Source organism: Limanda limanda, chromosome 22 (assembly GCF_963576545.1).
Source record: "Limanda limanda chromosome 22, fLimLim1.1, whole genome shotgun sequence".
Classification (NCBI taxonomy): Eukaryota; Metazoa; Chordata; class Actinopteri; order Pleuronectiformes; family Pleuronectidae; genus Limanda; species Limanda limanda.
The window spans coordinates 3,946,076-3,964,861 of NC_083657.1; the positions used below are offsets into that span (position 1 = coordinate 3,946,076).

The window sequence follows — 18,786 nt, forward strand, 5'->3', positions numbered from 1 at the left end:
AAATATATCCAAAGGCGAAGGAGACACGTAAGAAAAGGCCTTTTTTAAATTAGCATTCAAATTAGTTTTTATTAGTATTTTATTAGCTTTACGTTGACATCAGGACAGTGAAATATAAAATGGCTGCCACCGCGACATAAGTTAAAAACATGACGGTGACGATCAGAAACTTCTGATGAACCTTTAATCCGTCACATTATAAAGCTATAAAATGAAAGAAAATACAAAATCAAGACAAATCAAAGATCTTAAACACATATATAAATATAAAAAATATGCATAACTATTGAAGTAAAATAAAATGAGGGTTAAAGAAGTAAATCCCTTATGATGTATACAAGTAAAGAATCGTAAAAGTCATTGCTTTCACACTTTTTTCGGGTAAAAAAGGAACCAAATTAATTCAAGACAAATTATCAATATCCAGATGATTGAGGTGAAACATTAAAAGACAGAGGAGGGAATAGAAGACGAAGAAGAAGAAGAAACACTGAGGAGAGATGGATCAGCGGATTGATGGAGAGATAAAAGACAAGAGGGAGAGGAAGATGAAAGATTTTACCCGAAGAGGGTTGACCCCTCGCTCTACTCCGGGTATTGACCGCATCAGGCCTTGATAAACTACTGTGTGTGTGTGTCTGTCTGTGTGTGATTGTGTGTGTGTGTGTGTGTGTGTGTGTGTGTGTGTGTGTGATTGTGTGTGTATGTATGTGTGTGTGTTTGTGTGTGTGTCACCGGTGCACGTTCTGAGCTAAATCAATCCGTCAAATGTGTGAGCAAGTCCGTGCTTATTCACCGCCATGCCTGTTTGTGTGTCTGTGTGTGTGTGTGTGTGTGTGTGTGTGTGTGTGTGACCGACCCTGACCGGCCATCAGCGCCAATGACGGAGTATTGATCAAGGCTCTGTCGCCATAGAAACGGCCATTTGGGACGACAGGCGAGGGTGCGCGTGTGTCAAAGTGGGAAGACTTACTTCAAGGTGGCTCATCAGATCGGTGTGTGTGTGTGTCTGTGAGTGTGTGTTTGTGTGTGTGTAAGTGTGTGTGTGTGAAATGTCAGCATCATGTTTTCTGCTCGCAGCCTCTTTCATTTTTATTTTTTTTCCTACCCAATTAAAAGGTCATCAAAAAGGAAAAAGTACTTCATCAGCAAACATTTCAAAGCCGCCGAGTCTCATTTTAATTAACAACAATAAATAATTTCCTCTTTAATCGTGAGACATCATCATGATTACAGTAAACAAACATCAACACGCGGTGTTTTCCTTTGTGACACATTCTGAAGGGAAATCTACTGATTCTATATCTACACTGTGTTCACTCCTCAGGCCTTTATATTCCAATCAGACAACACACAACATGCTGCAGCTCCTCTTTTCAGCCTCTGTCTCAAACACTCCTGTCTCTTTAAGACCCCGCCTCCTGATAAAACCCAGTCTGCTCTGATTGGCCAGCTGGTTCGCTCTGTTGTGGCACGTTCAATCTAAGAACGTTTTTGCGATAAGAAACCGAAAGATAAAACTTTTTAACGACAATAAACCTGTGTGCTCAGCTGTTCGTTCGTTTGAACCAGTTGTGTGTCGAGTTAAATTCGTTCAAACTTGATTTTTGGCGGGAAAAAGTGACATCGCTAGAACCTACGGTGGCCCAGACGTCGCACACAAGCGCATTAATGCAAAATACGAATGTAAAAGCAGCAACACAAATGCAAACGCCACACACAAAGTCACAACAGAAATGAGTTGTGTTGCTTTTACAGTCGTGTTTCCTGTTAATGTGCTCGTGTGAGACGTGTCGGCCGATGGAAGAGCAATCGACAGACAAAAGGCCGGAAGGTCAAAGGTCAACGCTTTGCCTCTTCTACAGGGATTCAGAGAAGAAGAAGTGAAAGTGTTCAGGTGAAGAAATGAGCCGGAGGACGATGAATGGATTTGTTTCTATTTAAGGGTCTGAATGTAGTCAAGGTGAAGGGTTAACAAATGAATGTAGGTCATTATGTGTGTGTGTGTGTGTGTGTCTGTGTGTCTGTGTCTGTGTGTGTCTGTGTGTGTCTGTGTGTGTCTGTGTCTGTGTGTGTGTGTGTGTATGACATGTATGTGTGTGTGACCTGCTCTTTGTTCCTGTGCTCGGTGCAGTAAAGAGAGTGGACCGTTGACGAGGATTAATGCCCAACATATGGCAAACCTACGGGACACACACACACACACACTCTCACACACACACACACACACACACACACTGCAGTCATTACTCTGAACAAAGAACTGTAAGGCTAATGAGAAGGCGATATCATGTGTCCTTTACACACACACCAACGCACATGGCATGGATTCACGTGGACACACACTCACACACACACACACACACATCATAATGTTGTGTTGTCTACGTACGGGTGGATGCAGATGAACAAACACACACACACCTGGTACTGTAACATGTACCCATTGTGTGTATGTGGGGGATGAAAGTAGCGGAGGCTTGTTGATGGAAAGGCTTTAAGGTTTGAATGCAAACACCTGTGTGTGTGTGTGTGTGTGTGTGTCTGTAAAAGAAAAGAGAGAGGACAGTGTGTTTATTGTAATGGTGTGTGTATGTGTGTGTTCACGCGTGTGTGTGTGTGATGGAGGGAGAAAGAGAGGGAGAGGTGAAGCAGAGTTCAGAGGAAAAGTGAAAGTTCATGTTTTCATTTCTTCATGCTCCTCTGCCTCTCTCGCTCGCCCTCTCTCTCTCACTCAATGTCTGTGTGTGTCTGTCTGTGTGTGTGTGTGTGTGTGTTTTTCTCACGTACAGAATCACACCCCAAAACATTTTCAGACGTTTTTCCTCCACATCTATTTTTCTAACACACGTTCGTCCTCCCTCTGTTCCTCCCACTGGGATCTGACACTAACACACAAGATCCTGAAGAGAGCAGCGTCTATTCTCTTCTTTTCTATCTTTCAACATAAACCACAATATTGCCAATAATTATTATTTACAAATGAATAAAAATAAAAACTGAGCATCTGATAGATTTTCAGTTCTCCTTCTTGTTCTTGTTGGAGCATTTGAGTGATTTTAAATAACTTTTAAAATCAGTCGTTTGCACTCTTTCCTCTCGGATGCATGAATTTTGATTTTGTGTTTGATTAAGAGAAGATAAACATAATCAGATATATTTGATAACTTGATTACAGATACATGATACTACGTATTCCATGAAAACCCTTCTTCTTCTTCTTCGCTGTTCTGCCACTTCCTGTTCTTTCAGTGCCTCAAAAGACGCAATCATGGTTGTTTAGCGTTTCTCAGCTCGTTGGTTATATTTCACGTTAGAAAGTCTCACAGGTGAAATGTTAACTTTCTCACGGTGTCAGTTCGGAACTCGATAGCAGCAGATATGCAAAGTCCAAGTTTCTGAATTAGAATCTAAAGGGAAAAACGAAATATCTGACGTTATAATTAGATAGTAACCGACCCTTCTTTAGGCCCCGCCCACTTAGTTACTGTTGCTTTACCTGTTGAACATCCAATTCTACAACTGAACAAACAACAGCTGATTTAACAGCAAAATACTTTTTATAAATGTTCCAAATTTCACTCAGATCTTAACACCAACCAACCGTCAGCTTTATGCTTTCAATGTTCATTAAAAAAAAATGTAGCTAGCTCGTTGGCTCATTACAATTTATGTCTTATAATATAAAATATGTAAAAAGAAAGGAATCTAGTGGTGAGTTAATCTGCATTAAATTGTACAAACTCATCAATCTCTACATCATGAATATTTGATTTCTCACAGTAAAATCTAAACAATATTTGCTCAGAAAATATTGCTAAATTTCCATTCTCACAATAAAGAAAAAAAAGTGATAACAATAAATCCTGGATCTGCACCAAAACCATGTTTTATCAATCTTCCGTTCTGTTCTGTTCTCTTCTCCTCTGACGTGGTGACACCGTGGTGAAGTCGCCCCCCCCTCTCTCTCTAGGTGTAAATGACTTTGGACGGCCATCTGTTACCGAGCCACCCTGCAGAGAGTTGGCCTGCATGCACACCTCCTCAGTGTGTGTGTGTGTGTCTGTGTGTGTGTGTGTGAGCGCTCTTCCTTTATGTTTTGTTGCACATGTGCAGTTACTGTATTCTCGGGTTTAAGTGTGTTTATTTATGCCTACGTGCACATGCATAATACATGTATGTGCTTGTGTGCGACAGGAACGAGGAGGTGTGTGTGTGTTGTGTGTGTGTGTGTGTGTGTGTGTGTGTGTGTGTGTGTGTGTGTGTGTGTGTGTGTGTGTGTGTGTGTGTGTGTGTGTGTGTGTGTGTGTGTGTGTGTGTGTGTGTGACTCACTTGCACGTGTACAACATGTTTTCTCGTGCTCGTCCTGTTTGTGAGCGATGCTGTTTTACATCAGTGTTCAGCTGCGGTCAAACCTCGTTTGTTCCTCATTTTATATTTTAAACAGATTCTCTCAAAAAGAAAAGAAAAAAATTATTGTATTCACTTCCTGTTTAAAAAGTATTTGGATTTATTTCTTTTCTTCACTATTTTCCCCCTGAATGTTCTAATATTTTCACTTTAATAATTTCTTGGAAACTCTAAATAAATCTTCCTTGTTTAGTTCTAAAAGCTGCTGTTCACCCTCTTCACTGCCAGGAATAACATTCTGATGGAATTTTTCTTTATTAATCATTAAAATTCACGTTCAAATAATACGCAGCTTGTCTCAGGAAGTTATTTAAGGGTAAACGACGTGTTGAGCACTCAAGGTCGTTCTTATTCTTGTGGAATAAATCTCTGAGGTGACAGGAGATTAAATATGTGTTTAATAAAATACACTTGAAGTTTCAGTCTCTGCCTTTGACCATAATATTAAATAATAGGATATTGTATTCAATAACTTTACCTACGACTTTAGAGGAAACACGAAAAGCGTAAACAAAAAATGTCCCAGATAAAGTGAGAGCAGAGGCTGACGTTTCCTACTCTCACTGGAGGTGGTTGACCAATCACAACAAAGTGAACCAGCCGGCCAATCAGAGCAGAGCGTGCTTTTTCAACTGTAGCTGAACTGAGTGTGATCGGAGCGTCTGTCACTCAAAGTGTCGTCAGGCGTTTGTTTATAGTTGTGATTGACAGATTCATATCAAATGTCTGAGACAGTCACACACACACACACACACACACACACACACACACACACACACACACACACACACACACACACACACACACACACACACTATGCTGATAACAGCCATGATATCGATGTTTCTGTGTCGTCGTCTCTTTGAATCTGTTTCTGTGTCACAGTAACTCACCCGCCCCCCTCTCTCTCTCCCTCTCTCTCTCTCTCTCTCTCTCCCTGCAGCTCTCGCCCGGGCCGTCCTCCGAAGCGTTGTGCTGGTGCCGGGATCCAGGAAAGCCCCAGGCTGCTTCACCCGGGCCTCCCCGGCCTGCTGTCCCCCAACCTGCTGTCACACACCGGTAACAGAGACCTCCTCTTCCTCCCTTCATTCTTCCTCTGCTTTCTCAAGTCTTTCTTCCTCGTCTTCCGCCTCCACTCGTTCTCTCGGACCTCGTACATGTCGCCTAATGAGAAACAAAACGTCATTTCTTTTCATTAATTGTGTTTTTAACTTTACAATTGACAATAATAATAATTACAGCCTTACATAAATGTCAGTAGAGGTTTTAGAAGTTTGAGAAAAGTGTTCAGAGCTTTTAAAAATATATGTTTTATGTATTAGAGTGAAGATCACAGTGGGTTCAGGTGATCAGTTTATTAAACTCAAAGAAGAGAGGGAAGAGAAGAAAAGAGGATGGAAGAGGAGAGAAGAGAGGAGTGTTTTCCTCTCATCCGTCATTGGTCTCGTTCCATCATTTCCTTCTTCCACTTTTCTCTCCTCACCTCCTTCCTTCTTTGTTGTCTCCTCTCCTGACGCCCGGTTTCATCTTCTCTTATCTCCTCTCCTCCTCTCCCATCCTCATTTCCTCTCTTGATGTGACCTTCCATCCTCTTGCATTCCTCTTTCCCTCCTTTCTCATGCATCCTCTCTTGCCTCCCCCATCTCTCTTCTTCCTGGCTACTGTCCATCTCTCTCTTTTCCATCCCTTCGTTCTCATCCCTTCATCGTACATTATATGAAAGATTAAACAGATTAAAAAAGAAAGGAGGAAGAGATATTTTTCCTTTTTGCAGAAACAGAAAGTGAAAATGGAGGGAGCAAAAAAAGTGAGAGTGAAAAAGGAGAGACAAAAAAGGAGGGATGTCGCCAGAGGAGATGATGAAACCTAAAAACGAGTGCCAGCGAGAAAAAGAGAGGGAGAGATGCTGAGGGACGGAGGGACGGAGAGATGAGAAATGGAGCAAGGAGACAAATTTAAAATCTGGAAGTGTAACAGAAGGATGGAGGGATGGAAAATGACAAGAAAATGAATGAATGAATGAGTTGTAGATGGAAAGGAAGTAAATATGTCTTTCTAGTAAAGAAGGAGAGAAGAAGATCTGCAGAGAAAAAGAGAGAGAGAGGGTGAACGAGTGCAGACTGCATGGTGGTGTGATGAATGACACGTCTCTGGGGTCCTACTCCTCCATCTGTCCATCCCTCCCTCCTTTTTCCCTCCCCTCCTTCTTTTCTTCCCTCCTTCTTCCTTCTCTCCATGTGCTCTAACTCTCCCTCCATCCTCCTCCTCCTTTCCTTCCTTCTCCCTTTTATGTTCTTCCTTTTCCTCCGTTTTCTCATTCCTAATACAGCTCTTCCTTTCCTCCCTTCTTTCTTCCCTCTCTCTATTTATCCTTTCTTCTTATCCCTCTTCCTCAATTCATCTTTCTACCTCTTTTCAGCGCTCTCTTGTTCGTACTTTACTTCCTCCTTTCGTTCCTCATTTTCTCTTTCTCTTACCCGTTGTTCCCTCCATCCTTCCTCTTCTTTCTTTCCTTAATCCATTCATATTTTCTCCCTTCTCCACCCTGTCTTTCTTTACCTCTTTCCTGACATCCCTCTCTCTCCACACTGTTATTTTACCTCCCTCCCCTCGTTGCCTCTACACCTCCCTCCTTCCTTCCTCTCCTCCATCTCTAACTTTTCACCTGCTTTATTCTTCTCTTTATCCCCTTCCTCACCTTTCTCCTTATCTCTCTTCCTTCCTCTCCCCTTTTCCTCCTCTCCTTACTTGTCTCTTTCCTTTCTTTTTCTTACCTCCTTTCCATTCCTTCTTTCTCTCCTTCCACCCCTCTCTTGATTCCTTACTTCACCCGTCATCTTTCTCTCTCTTGCTCCCCTCCCTCCTGTTCTCCTCCTTCCTTTCCTTTAAAACCTGTCACGCACCATTTTGTCCCTCTCTAAACTTCGTCACCTCTTTCCTGTCCTCCTCTCCTTTTTCATCCCTCCTTCTATTATTTTTCATCTTACCCACTTCGCCTCTTCTCACCTCTCTCTCTCAAGTTCTCACTTAGTCCCTCCCTCCTTCCTTCCTTCCCTCGCTCTATACCCTTGACAGTGAACGTTTGCCTCCTCTCTCTCCAGGATAAATAAAACATGGTTGTGTTTAGTGACATATGGACACAGCTCACTGTGGCATACTAATGACACACACACACACACACACACACACACACACACACACACCTGATGTGTGTGTGCACAGAAATGTGTGTGTTTGTTGAACATTAGTGGAACCCAGAGAAAACATTTGCTCACTTATGATCGCCCATTAGCTCTCTCTCTCCTTCACACACACACACACACACTTGGCAGTCTTCGGATGTCGCACACACGCAGAGTTGGTCGCCTTAGCGGCCCCGCGTCCATGGAGACGCCACGTTGCCGGGGGAGACGAGCTGTTGTTTACGACCTCGCGGGCGCCACGACGATGGGGGGCATCGGCCAATCACAGATGGACATTTATCACACAGTTTGGAAAGATGGAGCGAGAGGAGGAAGGACAGAAAGAGATACAGGGAAAGAGAGAGAGTTCGGAGAAAACAGTGAGAAGAAGGAAGAGGATGGAAGGATGAACAGAAACGAGAGGAGGGAAGATGAGTGAAAAGAGAGAAGAGAGAAAAAGAGGAACAGGGGAAGACAACTATGAGACAAAAGGAGGAGATATTAGTACAGAAGAGAAGGAGGGATGATAAAAGAAGGCAGGATGAAGGAAAGGATGTAAAAGAGGATATAAAAATTGTTTAAACTTTTCCCTCCTTTTTCCTCCCTGTCTTCCCCCTTTTCTCTTCCTTCACTACTCCACTCCTTCCAATCATTCCCAGTATGGTACCTCTTCCCATCCTTCCTTCTTTCCCCTTTATTTCTCATTTCCTACTTCTCCTCACCTCCTTTTTATTTTCCTCATTTGTTTTTTTTACTCTCCAAATCACTCTCTTCTTCTTTCTTTCCCTTCCTCTCACCCTTCCCTTCTTTTTCCGTCCTCTGCCCTTGTCTACCTCTCTGTTGTCTGACTTCCAATTTTAAATTTCATTCTCCTCCCCTCTTTTTTCGTCTCTCCTTCCATCTCTCTATTTTCAAAATAAGCAAGAAGAAAGGGTTTAAAAAGGGAGGAAGAACAAATGGAGGGATGACGTATGAGAGACAGGACAGTGGAGAGGTGGGGAAGAGAGAGAGGATTTGGGAAAAGAGGAAAGACGGATGGAGGAAGAACGGAGGAAAGATGGAAGAGGAGGAAACAGTGCAAAGACACGAAAATGGAAGAAAAAAAAGTGAAGCCTGATAGAAAGGCAAAGGGAGTGAAGTGAAGAAAGAGATGAAGGGAAGGAGAGAGGAGGAGAAGGATGAAACGTAGAGCGATGGGAGGGAAAGCGAGGGAGGAGGCGTGAACGACAACAAGAGTGATATCAGTTTAATTGGCCTCATCTTCCTTAACAAAGAAGCTGTGATGATAAGCGTGGGACCGTGTGTGTGTGTGTGTGTGTGTGTGTGTGTGTGTGTGTGTGTGTGTGTGTGTGTGTGTGTGTGTGTGTGTGTGTGTGTGTGTGTGGTAACCTATGCGGCACTCATTTGACTTGTTAATTCACTTCAAAAACAGCTCAATGGTTCGCCTTGTCTTCTAACACACACACACACACCGGCAAACGCACGCACACACACACACACTCACTATATAAACTCACATTTTGCCGAAAATAACTTAAACATAACACATCTATACACACACACACAGACACACACTCCAACCTTCTAACTATAGGTTACAGATGAGGATCTTTCAATCGTGTCTTGAAACGAACACACTCATCTGAGGACTCTTATGTGCACCTGCAGGCGGGGGGGAGGGAGGGAGGGAGGGAGGGAGGGGGCGATCGAGGCAGAGTTGAAGGGGAGAGCTGTAGAGAGAGAGAGAGCGAGAGAGAGAGAGGGAGGGAAGGGGGGATGGCTGAAGAGGACTAAAGTGATATTAAGTCTTTTCCATCATCCTGCTTTACGAAGACCAAAACGTAATGATAAGAGTGACGTGTCGCAGAGAGAGCGCCCTCCTCTGGTGATGTTTGCTACTGAAGAATCATTGTGACAATCAGGTTGGCTTTAAACGTATTCGTTTAAAAAACAAATACAAAACAATTAGTAGTAATTAAATAAACAAAATACATTTGTCAACGGGCGAACGTTACGATGAAAACAGAGAAATTAAACCTCTCATATTTTGAATATTAAACTAATGCAGTTATTTCATGTTAGTTATTTGTACAAATCACCAGTAACACATGTTTCCACCAAGTCGACACCTATTGTGTTAGTGCCTTGCCCCACCAATTGATTTTAATGGAGAATTGATCTACCAACCCGTTAAACTGACCAATAACGCTCTCTATATCTGGGGTCATCAATGAGTAATTAGGTGTTGAACTCACACAGGCAATAGAATCAATAATCGCCAACTTTAAACGGACAATACAACGACCTTAAAGACAAGTAAGAGAACTTTAAAACGTTGATTAGCAACAGAACGACTTTGACGATAGAGCCGATGTCTTCAAACGGACAGTAGAACCTGAACTAGGAATCAAATATGTTCTGACTTCCTGCTGAGACTCAAGAAGAGAAACAATAACTCTGAGTGTCTGCGTCTGCCAGAGATGACACAAAATGGCGGCGGCATATGGCCGTCTCGAAAATCCAGTGAAAGCTGAAGATGGGCGACCTAAGTGCCCGAGCGCGGAGCTGAAATCTATTTGACTCAGCACAAGAGCAATCGACTGTTTGTAAATTGGCCCTTCGAGTGCTCACAGGAAGAAAGAAAAGATGGAAAAACAACAAAAAAAAAGCCCGAACAGTGTGTTTCTAAATTCAGAACACAAAGAGCAATCTCTCCGTCTTCCTGTTTGTTTTATTCAAAGTGTCACTCCGTCTCTGAGAGCGCGTTCGGAGCACTTCGTCAGAGATGTAGGTGCAGAGGATTAAATATTTACAGCCTCGGCCAAATGGGGTGGGTTTCACGCGAGCCCAGGCAGGGGGGGGGTCCGGGACTCTGGAAGATCACCCGACAACCTCCAGCAGCAAACTGGAAGCCATTAAAGAGCGTCCTGATGCACCGGGCCGGGGAAGGACACTGTCAGATCTCATTTAGGACATCGCCTGCCAAACGGTGGAAGCTTTTACCGAGAAAGACCTTACAGTAGCAAAAGACGTTTTTTTTATGATAGTTGGCGTCTTAAGATGTTTTCAGACCGGCTCTGGAGTCCGGACGGTTTCCTGAGATGTTCTGGAGCCGTGAGAACACAAATGTCTGAGTCAGTTGCTCAGGACATTTTCCAGAACTTTTCCTACAGATTCCCGGTAAAATATCAGAGTGAGATATGAGAAAAACTGGAAGAAGACAAATTACTCAGGATGAAGAAGAGGAAGAACTTGTTAAGACGAGGAGATTCTAAATGTCCAAACACTAGTTCCTACTTTTAACAAGATCGTACTTCACGTTACCAGATTGAGAGGAAGATTTTACTTATCCTGTCACTTTTTATTTAACTTTTAACGAACCAGGACGTCATCGAACAGATCTCATCTCTTTAAAGATGATATCTATTTTACCGGGAGTCTTTTCCTACAGACTCCCGGTAAAATATCACAGTGAGTCCATATGAGAAAAACTGGAAGAAGACAAATTACTCAGGATGAAGAAGAGGAAGAACTTGTTAAGACGAGGAGATTCTAAATGTCAAAACACTATTTCCTACTTTTAATTAGATCGTACTTCACGTTACCAGATTGGGAGGAAAGTTTTTACTTAACCTGTCACTTTTTATTTAACTTTTATCGAACCATGACGTCACCGGACAGATCTCATCTCTTTTAAAAAAGAGCAAGGACACATTAACTTCTTCTTTAGTTTATTCTAAAAAGTAATTCAGACTGTAATGCCAAACTTTGGACCAACCGTTAATGTAGGTACATGTCTGTGCCACTAGAGGGCACTAGATTTAAAATGAGAGCGAAATTGATGAAAACGATAAATCTTCGCTCGATTTTTGTTGCCGTTTTTAATTGGGCCGAGCAGAGTTTACAACCCCCTCGGCACCGGTGGGAAAAACCTCTTGATTTTTTTAGTTCTCGGTCCTGAGCCGTCATGTTTCGCTGATGATTCACTTCTTTTCGGTCGTATTTCTGCCCCACCCTCTTTTTCCTACTCAACGTCTTCCCCCTCCTCTCCTCTCTCTGGTTCGTCCTTCGGAAAGCATTAGGATGCACAGGAAGGAAAAAGGAGATGGGTAAACAACGTATGGACAACCCACAGGGGACCACTGAAGCACACACACACACAAACACACACAAACACACTGCTTCTATATGATGTGCGTGTCTTTGAAGCAGTCTGTCAATCAATCACACACTAATTCCCAAGGTTCTGTGGTCGCCATTAGCGACGGGGGTCGATGCTCGGTAACCGTGGACACAGCGGACAGCCATTGATCTGACAGAGGAGAGAGAGAATAGTGATTGTGTGTGTGTGAGTGTGTGTGTGTGATTGTGTGTGTGTGTCTGATAGTCGTGATGGAGAACAGTACTGTGGCTCTGCCCTCACTATTGATTGTCTTCTGGTTGCATTGAGGCGAAGAGGGCGTTCTGACTCTGTGTCCGAGTGTGTGTGTGTGTTTGTGTGTGTGTGTGTGTGTGTGTGTGTGTGTGTGTGTCTACACTTAGGCACATGATAGAATGTATATCAGTGTGTATGTCCACCTTCAGTGTGTGTGTTTGTGTGTGTGCGAGTGAGAAGGCATTCCTAAATAGATGAATCAATTTGAGAATATAGTCCTGCCCCTACAGACTCGATTTTCTATTCTTACCCAACCCCCCCTTATCATAAATTTGTCAGTTTCCAAAAACTTCAATATTTCAGATATATTACGTAACTGCTATTACTGGATTTGTTGGACGGCGTTATGTTGTCATTGTTTGCATTCTATTTTGACTTTCAAATTTGGTCCATGTCCAATCTACTAACAAGGAGGAGGCAGGGTTGCATGTCAACCACCAGGGGGCGATGGAGACGGTTTGACTTCACTTTGTTGTGTTTTTCTCTTTTTTATATCAACGTAAATGGAAAATATTGAGGGGTTTTCAACCATAGATTCCTGTTGTTTGATTCACCTTTTCTAACTTTTACCCATGTGACCTCTTCCTCTTCACTCATCTTGTATCTGACGTCTTCTCTCGCTCTCTTTCCTCCTCTCCTGCCTTTTCTCTCCGTCGCATCGATCCTGCTTCTCTCTGTCCATTCTGTCGTCTCTCAGATCATCTCATTTCATTCCTCCTCGGCCTCGTTTCATCCCTCTATCTTTAACACAGATAATAAAATGTATAAACTACACTTTCACTCATTATTTACAGCAGATTGTATCTTGTCGTTTGTTTGGCCTCTTTTCCTCCGACATCTTTCTTCATTTCATCCTCAGCAGGACGTCAGACAATACGTCTGGTCACTCGGCCTCAGGCTCTCTGACTGGACCTCTCTTCTTTTCTTTCTCTCTTTTCTCTCTCTCTTTTCTTTCTCTCTTTTCTTTTCTCATCAGTTAACTGTGGATCCTGGAAGAGTTCTTTTCAGATTTGTATATAAATTGAGGTCCATTGACAGACGTCATTTAAATTTGAAATAATCATTTTTTTAGGACTTTTTGTGATTTCATTGCATTGAAGAAAATATTAAAAAATTCACACAAATATTCTAAATAATATAATAAACCTAATGACTAATAGATAAAATGGTAAGATTCAGATTTGAATATTCAGATAACAGCAGTTCATTGTGGCCTTGACAAAAAAACAGAATGTTTTGTCAAGTCAATCAGACGAGAAACAAAAAGTAAACGAGACACAAGATTCTGAAAGTTTCCTCAATCTCACAACACGGACATGTAATCAGATTACCTTAACGTTGGGGTTTATCTTCTGTTGAAAAATAAAAGATTTCCTTTATATAATTTATACAAAAACAACAGCTAATGATTTATCTCAGTTGTTCTTGTTATTAGTTAAATAAAAACTCAGGACTCAGGGATAAATTTAACTTATTCGTGTAAATCTTTAACTAAATATTTGGTTTTGAATTCAGTTTCAGACAACGTGACACTTTTTGTCCTCCCGCTATCTTGTTTTCTTTATAGCTCGCGGACAACTGTACTGTGTGTGTGTGTGTGTAATGGACATTCCTACAAGGCCGTCAACCGTGACTGGGGCAAAACCAACTGACACACTCACACACACACACACAGAAGAATGCACAGATAAGCACCCATTCCCTCACACACATACACACACATTTATACATGAAGGCAAACTGTACATACACACCCACTGCAATGTAACAACTAACATGCACATTTACACAATATGGTGTACACAGAAACACACACACACACACACACACACACACACACACACACACACACACACACACACACACACACAGAGGGTCAACTCTCTCACTCTGCTGGTTGTTGTGTATAGAAGTCAGTTCCAGGTCAGTGCGCAGAGCCAGGGATCTTAGTCCATACAAAAGAGTGTGCGTGTGTGTGCGTTTGTGTGTGTAATGTGTGAGTGTGTGTGTGTGTGTGTGTGTGCGGCTGTTTTTGGCATGTGTGTGTATCAGTGAATATACATCAGCCTGGAGGCGTCTGAAACGGCGCTCACACCCCGAAACACTTGAACAAAACGCTCGCTCTGAAAAGACAAACTTGACAGCGGCAGCCGGGCGAGGGGTGTCAGTATGTGTGTCACAGCTCGCTGCAAAGCATCATGGGTAAAGGCAGGCCGCCCCAGTGTGGTCCAAGGCCAGAGGAGGGCTGTGATTGGTTGACTGTAACAGGTGGTGGTGGTGATTAAATACTGGTCACTAGTATGTTCTGCTAAAGATGATGTCAAAATAATGAAGTTATCCGTGTGTGTGTGTCTGTGTGTGTGTGTGTGTGTGTGTGTGTGTGTGTGTGTGTGTGTGTGTGTGTGTGTGTGTGTGTGTGTGTGTGTGTGTGTGTGTGTGTGTGTGTGTGTGTGTGTGTGTGTGTGTGTGTGTGTGTGTGTGTGTGTCTCACAGGCCTGACAGCAGCAGCCATGGCCGAGCTCCAGAAGCTTCACAAGATGAAGATGATGATGAGTCTCCAGAACGGCAACGAGTCGGACAACGACGACATGCACTCCAACACAGGTAACACACAAACACACACACACACACACACAAACAAACACACTAACACGCCATCTCTACTGTGTTTGCGTCTCTGAATTATTAAAAAGACAGAATACAAAAAGCAAAGAGAAAAGAAAGAAAGAGAGAGAGAGAGAGCACTCCTTCTGTTTCCAGCCAGATTCTCTTATTTCTATTTCTCTTTCTCTTCCTCCTTTTCTTCCGCTGACCTGGAAAACGGGCCGATAGAGTTACTCCTCCCCTATTCTCTCGTTTTATTCTCTTTCACTCTGTTGTTTTTTTCCCCCCTTTATTATTATTTATTTCCAGCCATTCTCTGTCTTTTATTTCATTCAGAGTGATTTTGGTTTTCTCCCCTCGGTCGTCTGACCTTATTTTCTTTGTAACAGACACTCGCGTCGGCCTGGGAAACTGCGTCGGACAATACAGCAGCGAGGAGCGAGTGTAAAATGAAAAAGAAAATAAAGCGAGGGAGGACAGAGGAGGGGAGGAAACAGAATCGTATTTAGGACGAGAGGAGAAGAGAAAAAAAAATAATCTGATATTTTGATGAGTGAAAGTTGATAGTTCGGGATTTTCCTCGATCTTCTTTCTTCATAGAAGCAAGAGAAAAAGAGATTGAAGCACAAAAACAGGAGAAAGAGTGAAACACGATTGATAAAGTTTAGCTCTAACTAACAATACACATGTTAAATATCTTTTTAATCCGGCAAACATTTCCTGTGCTGTGAATTTTACTCCACAAGAGACATTTGAATATTATTTAAAGAGACAAGTAATTTCAGTTTCCTGAACGTGTTCTATTTCTTTTCTCTGACGAATCAAAACACCTGAAGTATTTTTTTTTATACGACTCGATGGACAAAAAATCTATTAATCGATTAAACACTTTTAAAACTAAAAGTTTAAATATTTTTCCTTGTCTAGAAAACTGAATTTTTTCTGTGTCGGTCAAAATAACAAATGGAGAGAGAGATGGAAAAAGATTCAAGGAGAGAAGAGAGAAGCAAATGAGAGGGAGGGAAGGAGAGAGGAGGAAGGAAGAAGTAGAGAAAAGAAGGAGAGGATTGGGAGGCAGGGAAAGAGAGAGAGGCAAAGAAGAAGAGAAGAGAAGGCAGGGTAGGAAAGGATGGAGTCAGGAGAGGAGTGACAGGTAGAGAAGGAGAGGCGAGGATGGAGTGGGGGAAGGAAAGGAGTGATGGAGGAGAGGGAAGGAAGGAGAGGACAAGGCCAAGGAAAAATGAGAGAAGAGAGAGAGACAGAACATCTGCCCATCTGTTTATACTTCTTTTCTTCCCTGGTGTAAATGGCAGAGAGGATGAGGTCCAGCTGTCTCACACGCACACACTCACACACGTGCACGAGCACACACACACACACACACACACACACACACACACACACACACACACGCACACACACAGCACAGCACAGGGAATTCAGTAGGCAATAATAGAGAGAGACGTTTGCTAATTCAAACTAATGGAGGGAGATGAAGATGGATGAGAGAGGGAAACAGGGAGCGGAGCGAGAGAAGTGTGGAGGGCGAGAGAGGGAACGTTACACAGAGAGACAGAGGGGGAGAGAGAGAAAGAGAGAGAGTGCAGGAATGAAGGAGAGGAAGTGACCGTTTCATTCTCACCAGAAAACTAAAACCCGATGTAAAAATATTCAAATAGTTATTTAATTAAACTTCACTTTATTCGGTACAACTGTACAATTATTTAACAAAGTTCACAAAGGATGGACTGATTAGAACATAGGGGTTCAAGGGTCAAAGGTCAAGGTCACGGTGACCTCACTCTGCCTCTGACACCTTGAGCAGCGTTGAACCGACGTCATCATGAATCCTATCGACTTTCTATCTGAACATCCAACCCTCTGTGTCTCTGCGTCTGCACCCAGGAGGCAGCGAGTGTTCCTGGGATAAGGAGCGTCTCACCAGCCCCCCCGCTGGAGCCCACAGTGGAGGAGGAGGAGCAGGGGGAGGGGGGGGCGGAGGAGGAGCACCGGTCGGAATGATGGGAGGAGGAGGAGGAGGAGGAGGAGGAGGAGGAGCGGTGGCAGGTGGAGGGAGGGGGCCGGCCATCGGAGCGGTCAATCAGCAACAACTCCAACAGCAGCAACAGCTACTGGCTAACAGTGAGCACACACACACACACACACACTCACACACACACAGACGCACACACACAAACACACACACGTTCAGAGTGTGTGTGTGTGTTTCAAGTGGTGGCAATATTTGTTAATGTACGCCATTTAATCTGTTCCCATCTCCTGTATTAACACTCTGCCTGGATTAATCAGCACACACTCTACTAAATGACTCAATTCATCAACACCACACACACACACACACACACACACACACACACACACACACACACACACACTAACAGAAAAACACCCATTCTCGCTCTTTTTCTTATTGCAGAAGTAATGTGTTTGCACAAACACACAAACGCACAAACACACACACACACGCTGGGCAGCGGGAGGTGACAAACACTCACATTGATTATTCTATCACTTCAGTTGTCACGACAACAGCAATCAGTGTTATTGTTTCATTGGAATGAAAGCAGCCGCTGCACTTTGAGAGTGTCAGTGTGAGTGTGTGTGGTTGTGAGTGTGTGTGTGTGTGTGTTGTCGACAGCTGAGGCGACTCCTCTTCAATGTCTACATCTTGCGGGGGAGGGGGGGGTCTTTCAGGGTGAGAGGGGTGAGAGGTCAGAGGTCACGAGTCAAGGTGGTGCTTCGGGGTTAAAGGGCTGAATTTCAGTAAATGGAAACGTCCTTGCAAATGCAGTCAAATGTGTTGTGTGTGTGTGTGTCTGTGTGTGTGTGTGTCTGTGTGTGTGAAAGAGAGGAGGAAGGGGGAGTGAGTGACGCATGAAGGAAGAGGGGGAGAGAAAGATGGAATGATAAGAGAAAAAGAACAAAATAATCAGAGAAGACGAGAAGAGTGATAAAAAGAAAAGGAGAAGAGATCGACGGTGACACTAAACAACAGAACCTCCTTCTCTTCTTTCACCTCCTCAGCCTTTAACCCGGCCACCTCCATCTTTTCTCCTCCATCCCTCCATCCCTCCATCCTTCCATCCCTCCATCCCTCCATCCCTCCATCCCTCCATCCCTCGCTCCTCCTCAGCTTTGTCGACTTTTATTAGTGGAGAGTTTGACACCTCGCGCTCCGTGTCCTCGAGGTTCAGTTCAACACGAGTTCACAGACTCCGGTCGTCTCTTAATTTTATTAATTTTACCACAACTGGATTTCATATTTTTATAAAAGTAAAAAAAATAAAATATCAAACAAACACATCAAGAGAGAGGAAACGTGAGATTTGATAATTAGGTCACTGGTCGTCTGGAGTCCAACAACACAACAGTTTGAATGTGTTAAACCACAGTGACAGATGAGACTACGGTGGCCCGGAGGCTCAAAACCACAGCGTCTCCGATTACAGAAGGGGAGGGACAACACTTCTCTTCTGTGATTGGACAGAAGTCAATAACGTTCCTCTGCTCCTATTTTAAACTTTTTTGAATTATAATTTGTATTAAAACTCACAGATGTCGTTTGTCCTCTCTCTCTCTCTCTCTCCAGGGTTGGACCTGCCCTTCATGATGATGCCCCACCCTCTGCTGCCCATGGGGCTGCCCCCTGCCTCCGTCGCCATGGCGATGTCACAGATGAACCACCTCAACACCATCGCCAACATGGCCGCCGCGGCCCAGCAGATCCACACTCATGTCCACCGCGCACCTGTCATCAAGGTGACACACTTTATTATTACACAGTCAAAAGTCCTTAAAGAAAAACTTTACAGGATTAAACAAAGTGATTATATTACACTTAATTTCATCTTCTGTGTGTATTAATTTGCTGCTAACACGGTGGTTTCCAGTCTGTAACCACTGGTAACCATTGGTAACCACTGGTAACCACGGGTAACCACGGGTCTAACAGCCTCTAGTGATTCACCACAGACGTCCCATCACATCTCACTCACTCGTTCCTTCCTGTTCTCTCTCTCCAGGAGAGGGTGTGTGACAGCCCCTCTCTCTCTCCGTCTGTGGACGAGGCCAACACTCCTCTGCAGTCGCAGCCCAGCAGCTCGGCCTCCAGCTCGCCAGAAAGACTGGGTACG

The 18,786-nt window shown here is 43.4% G+C and overlaps 1 protein-coding gene across 1 annotated transcript in view; it reads left to right on the forward strand.

Annotated features, from left to right (window-relative positions):
- The window catches only part of LOC133028677 (dachshund homolog 2-like), a 59,085-nt gene that overhangs the window by 30,318 nt on the left and 9,981 nt on the right, over nucleotides 1-18,786 (forward strand). Inside the window, exons 2-6 of the mRNA XM_061095636.1 lie at nucleotides 5,355-5,470; nucleotides 14,522-14,632; nucleotides 16,538-16,774; nucleotides 18,243-18,412; nucleotides 18,676-18,781. Coding sequence (XP_060951619.1) covers nucleotides 5,355-5,470; nucleotides 14,522-14,632; nucleotides 16,538-16,774; nucleotides 18,243-18,412; nucleotides 18,676-18,781 — 740 coding nt within the window. The remainder of the gene's footprint in view (nucleotides 1-5,354; nucleotides 5,471-14,521; nucleotides 14,633-16,537; nucleotides 16,775-18,242; nucleotides 18,413-18,675; nucleotides 18,782-18,786) is intronic.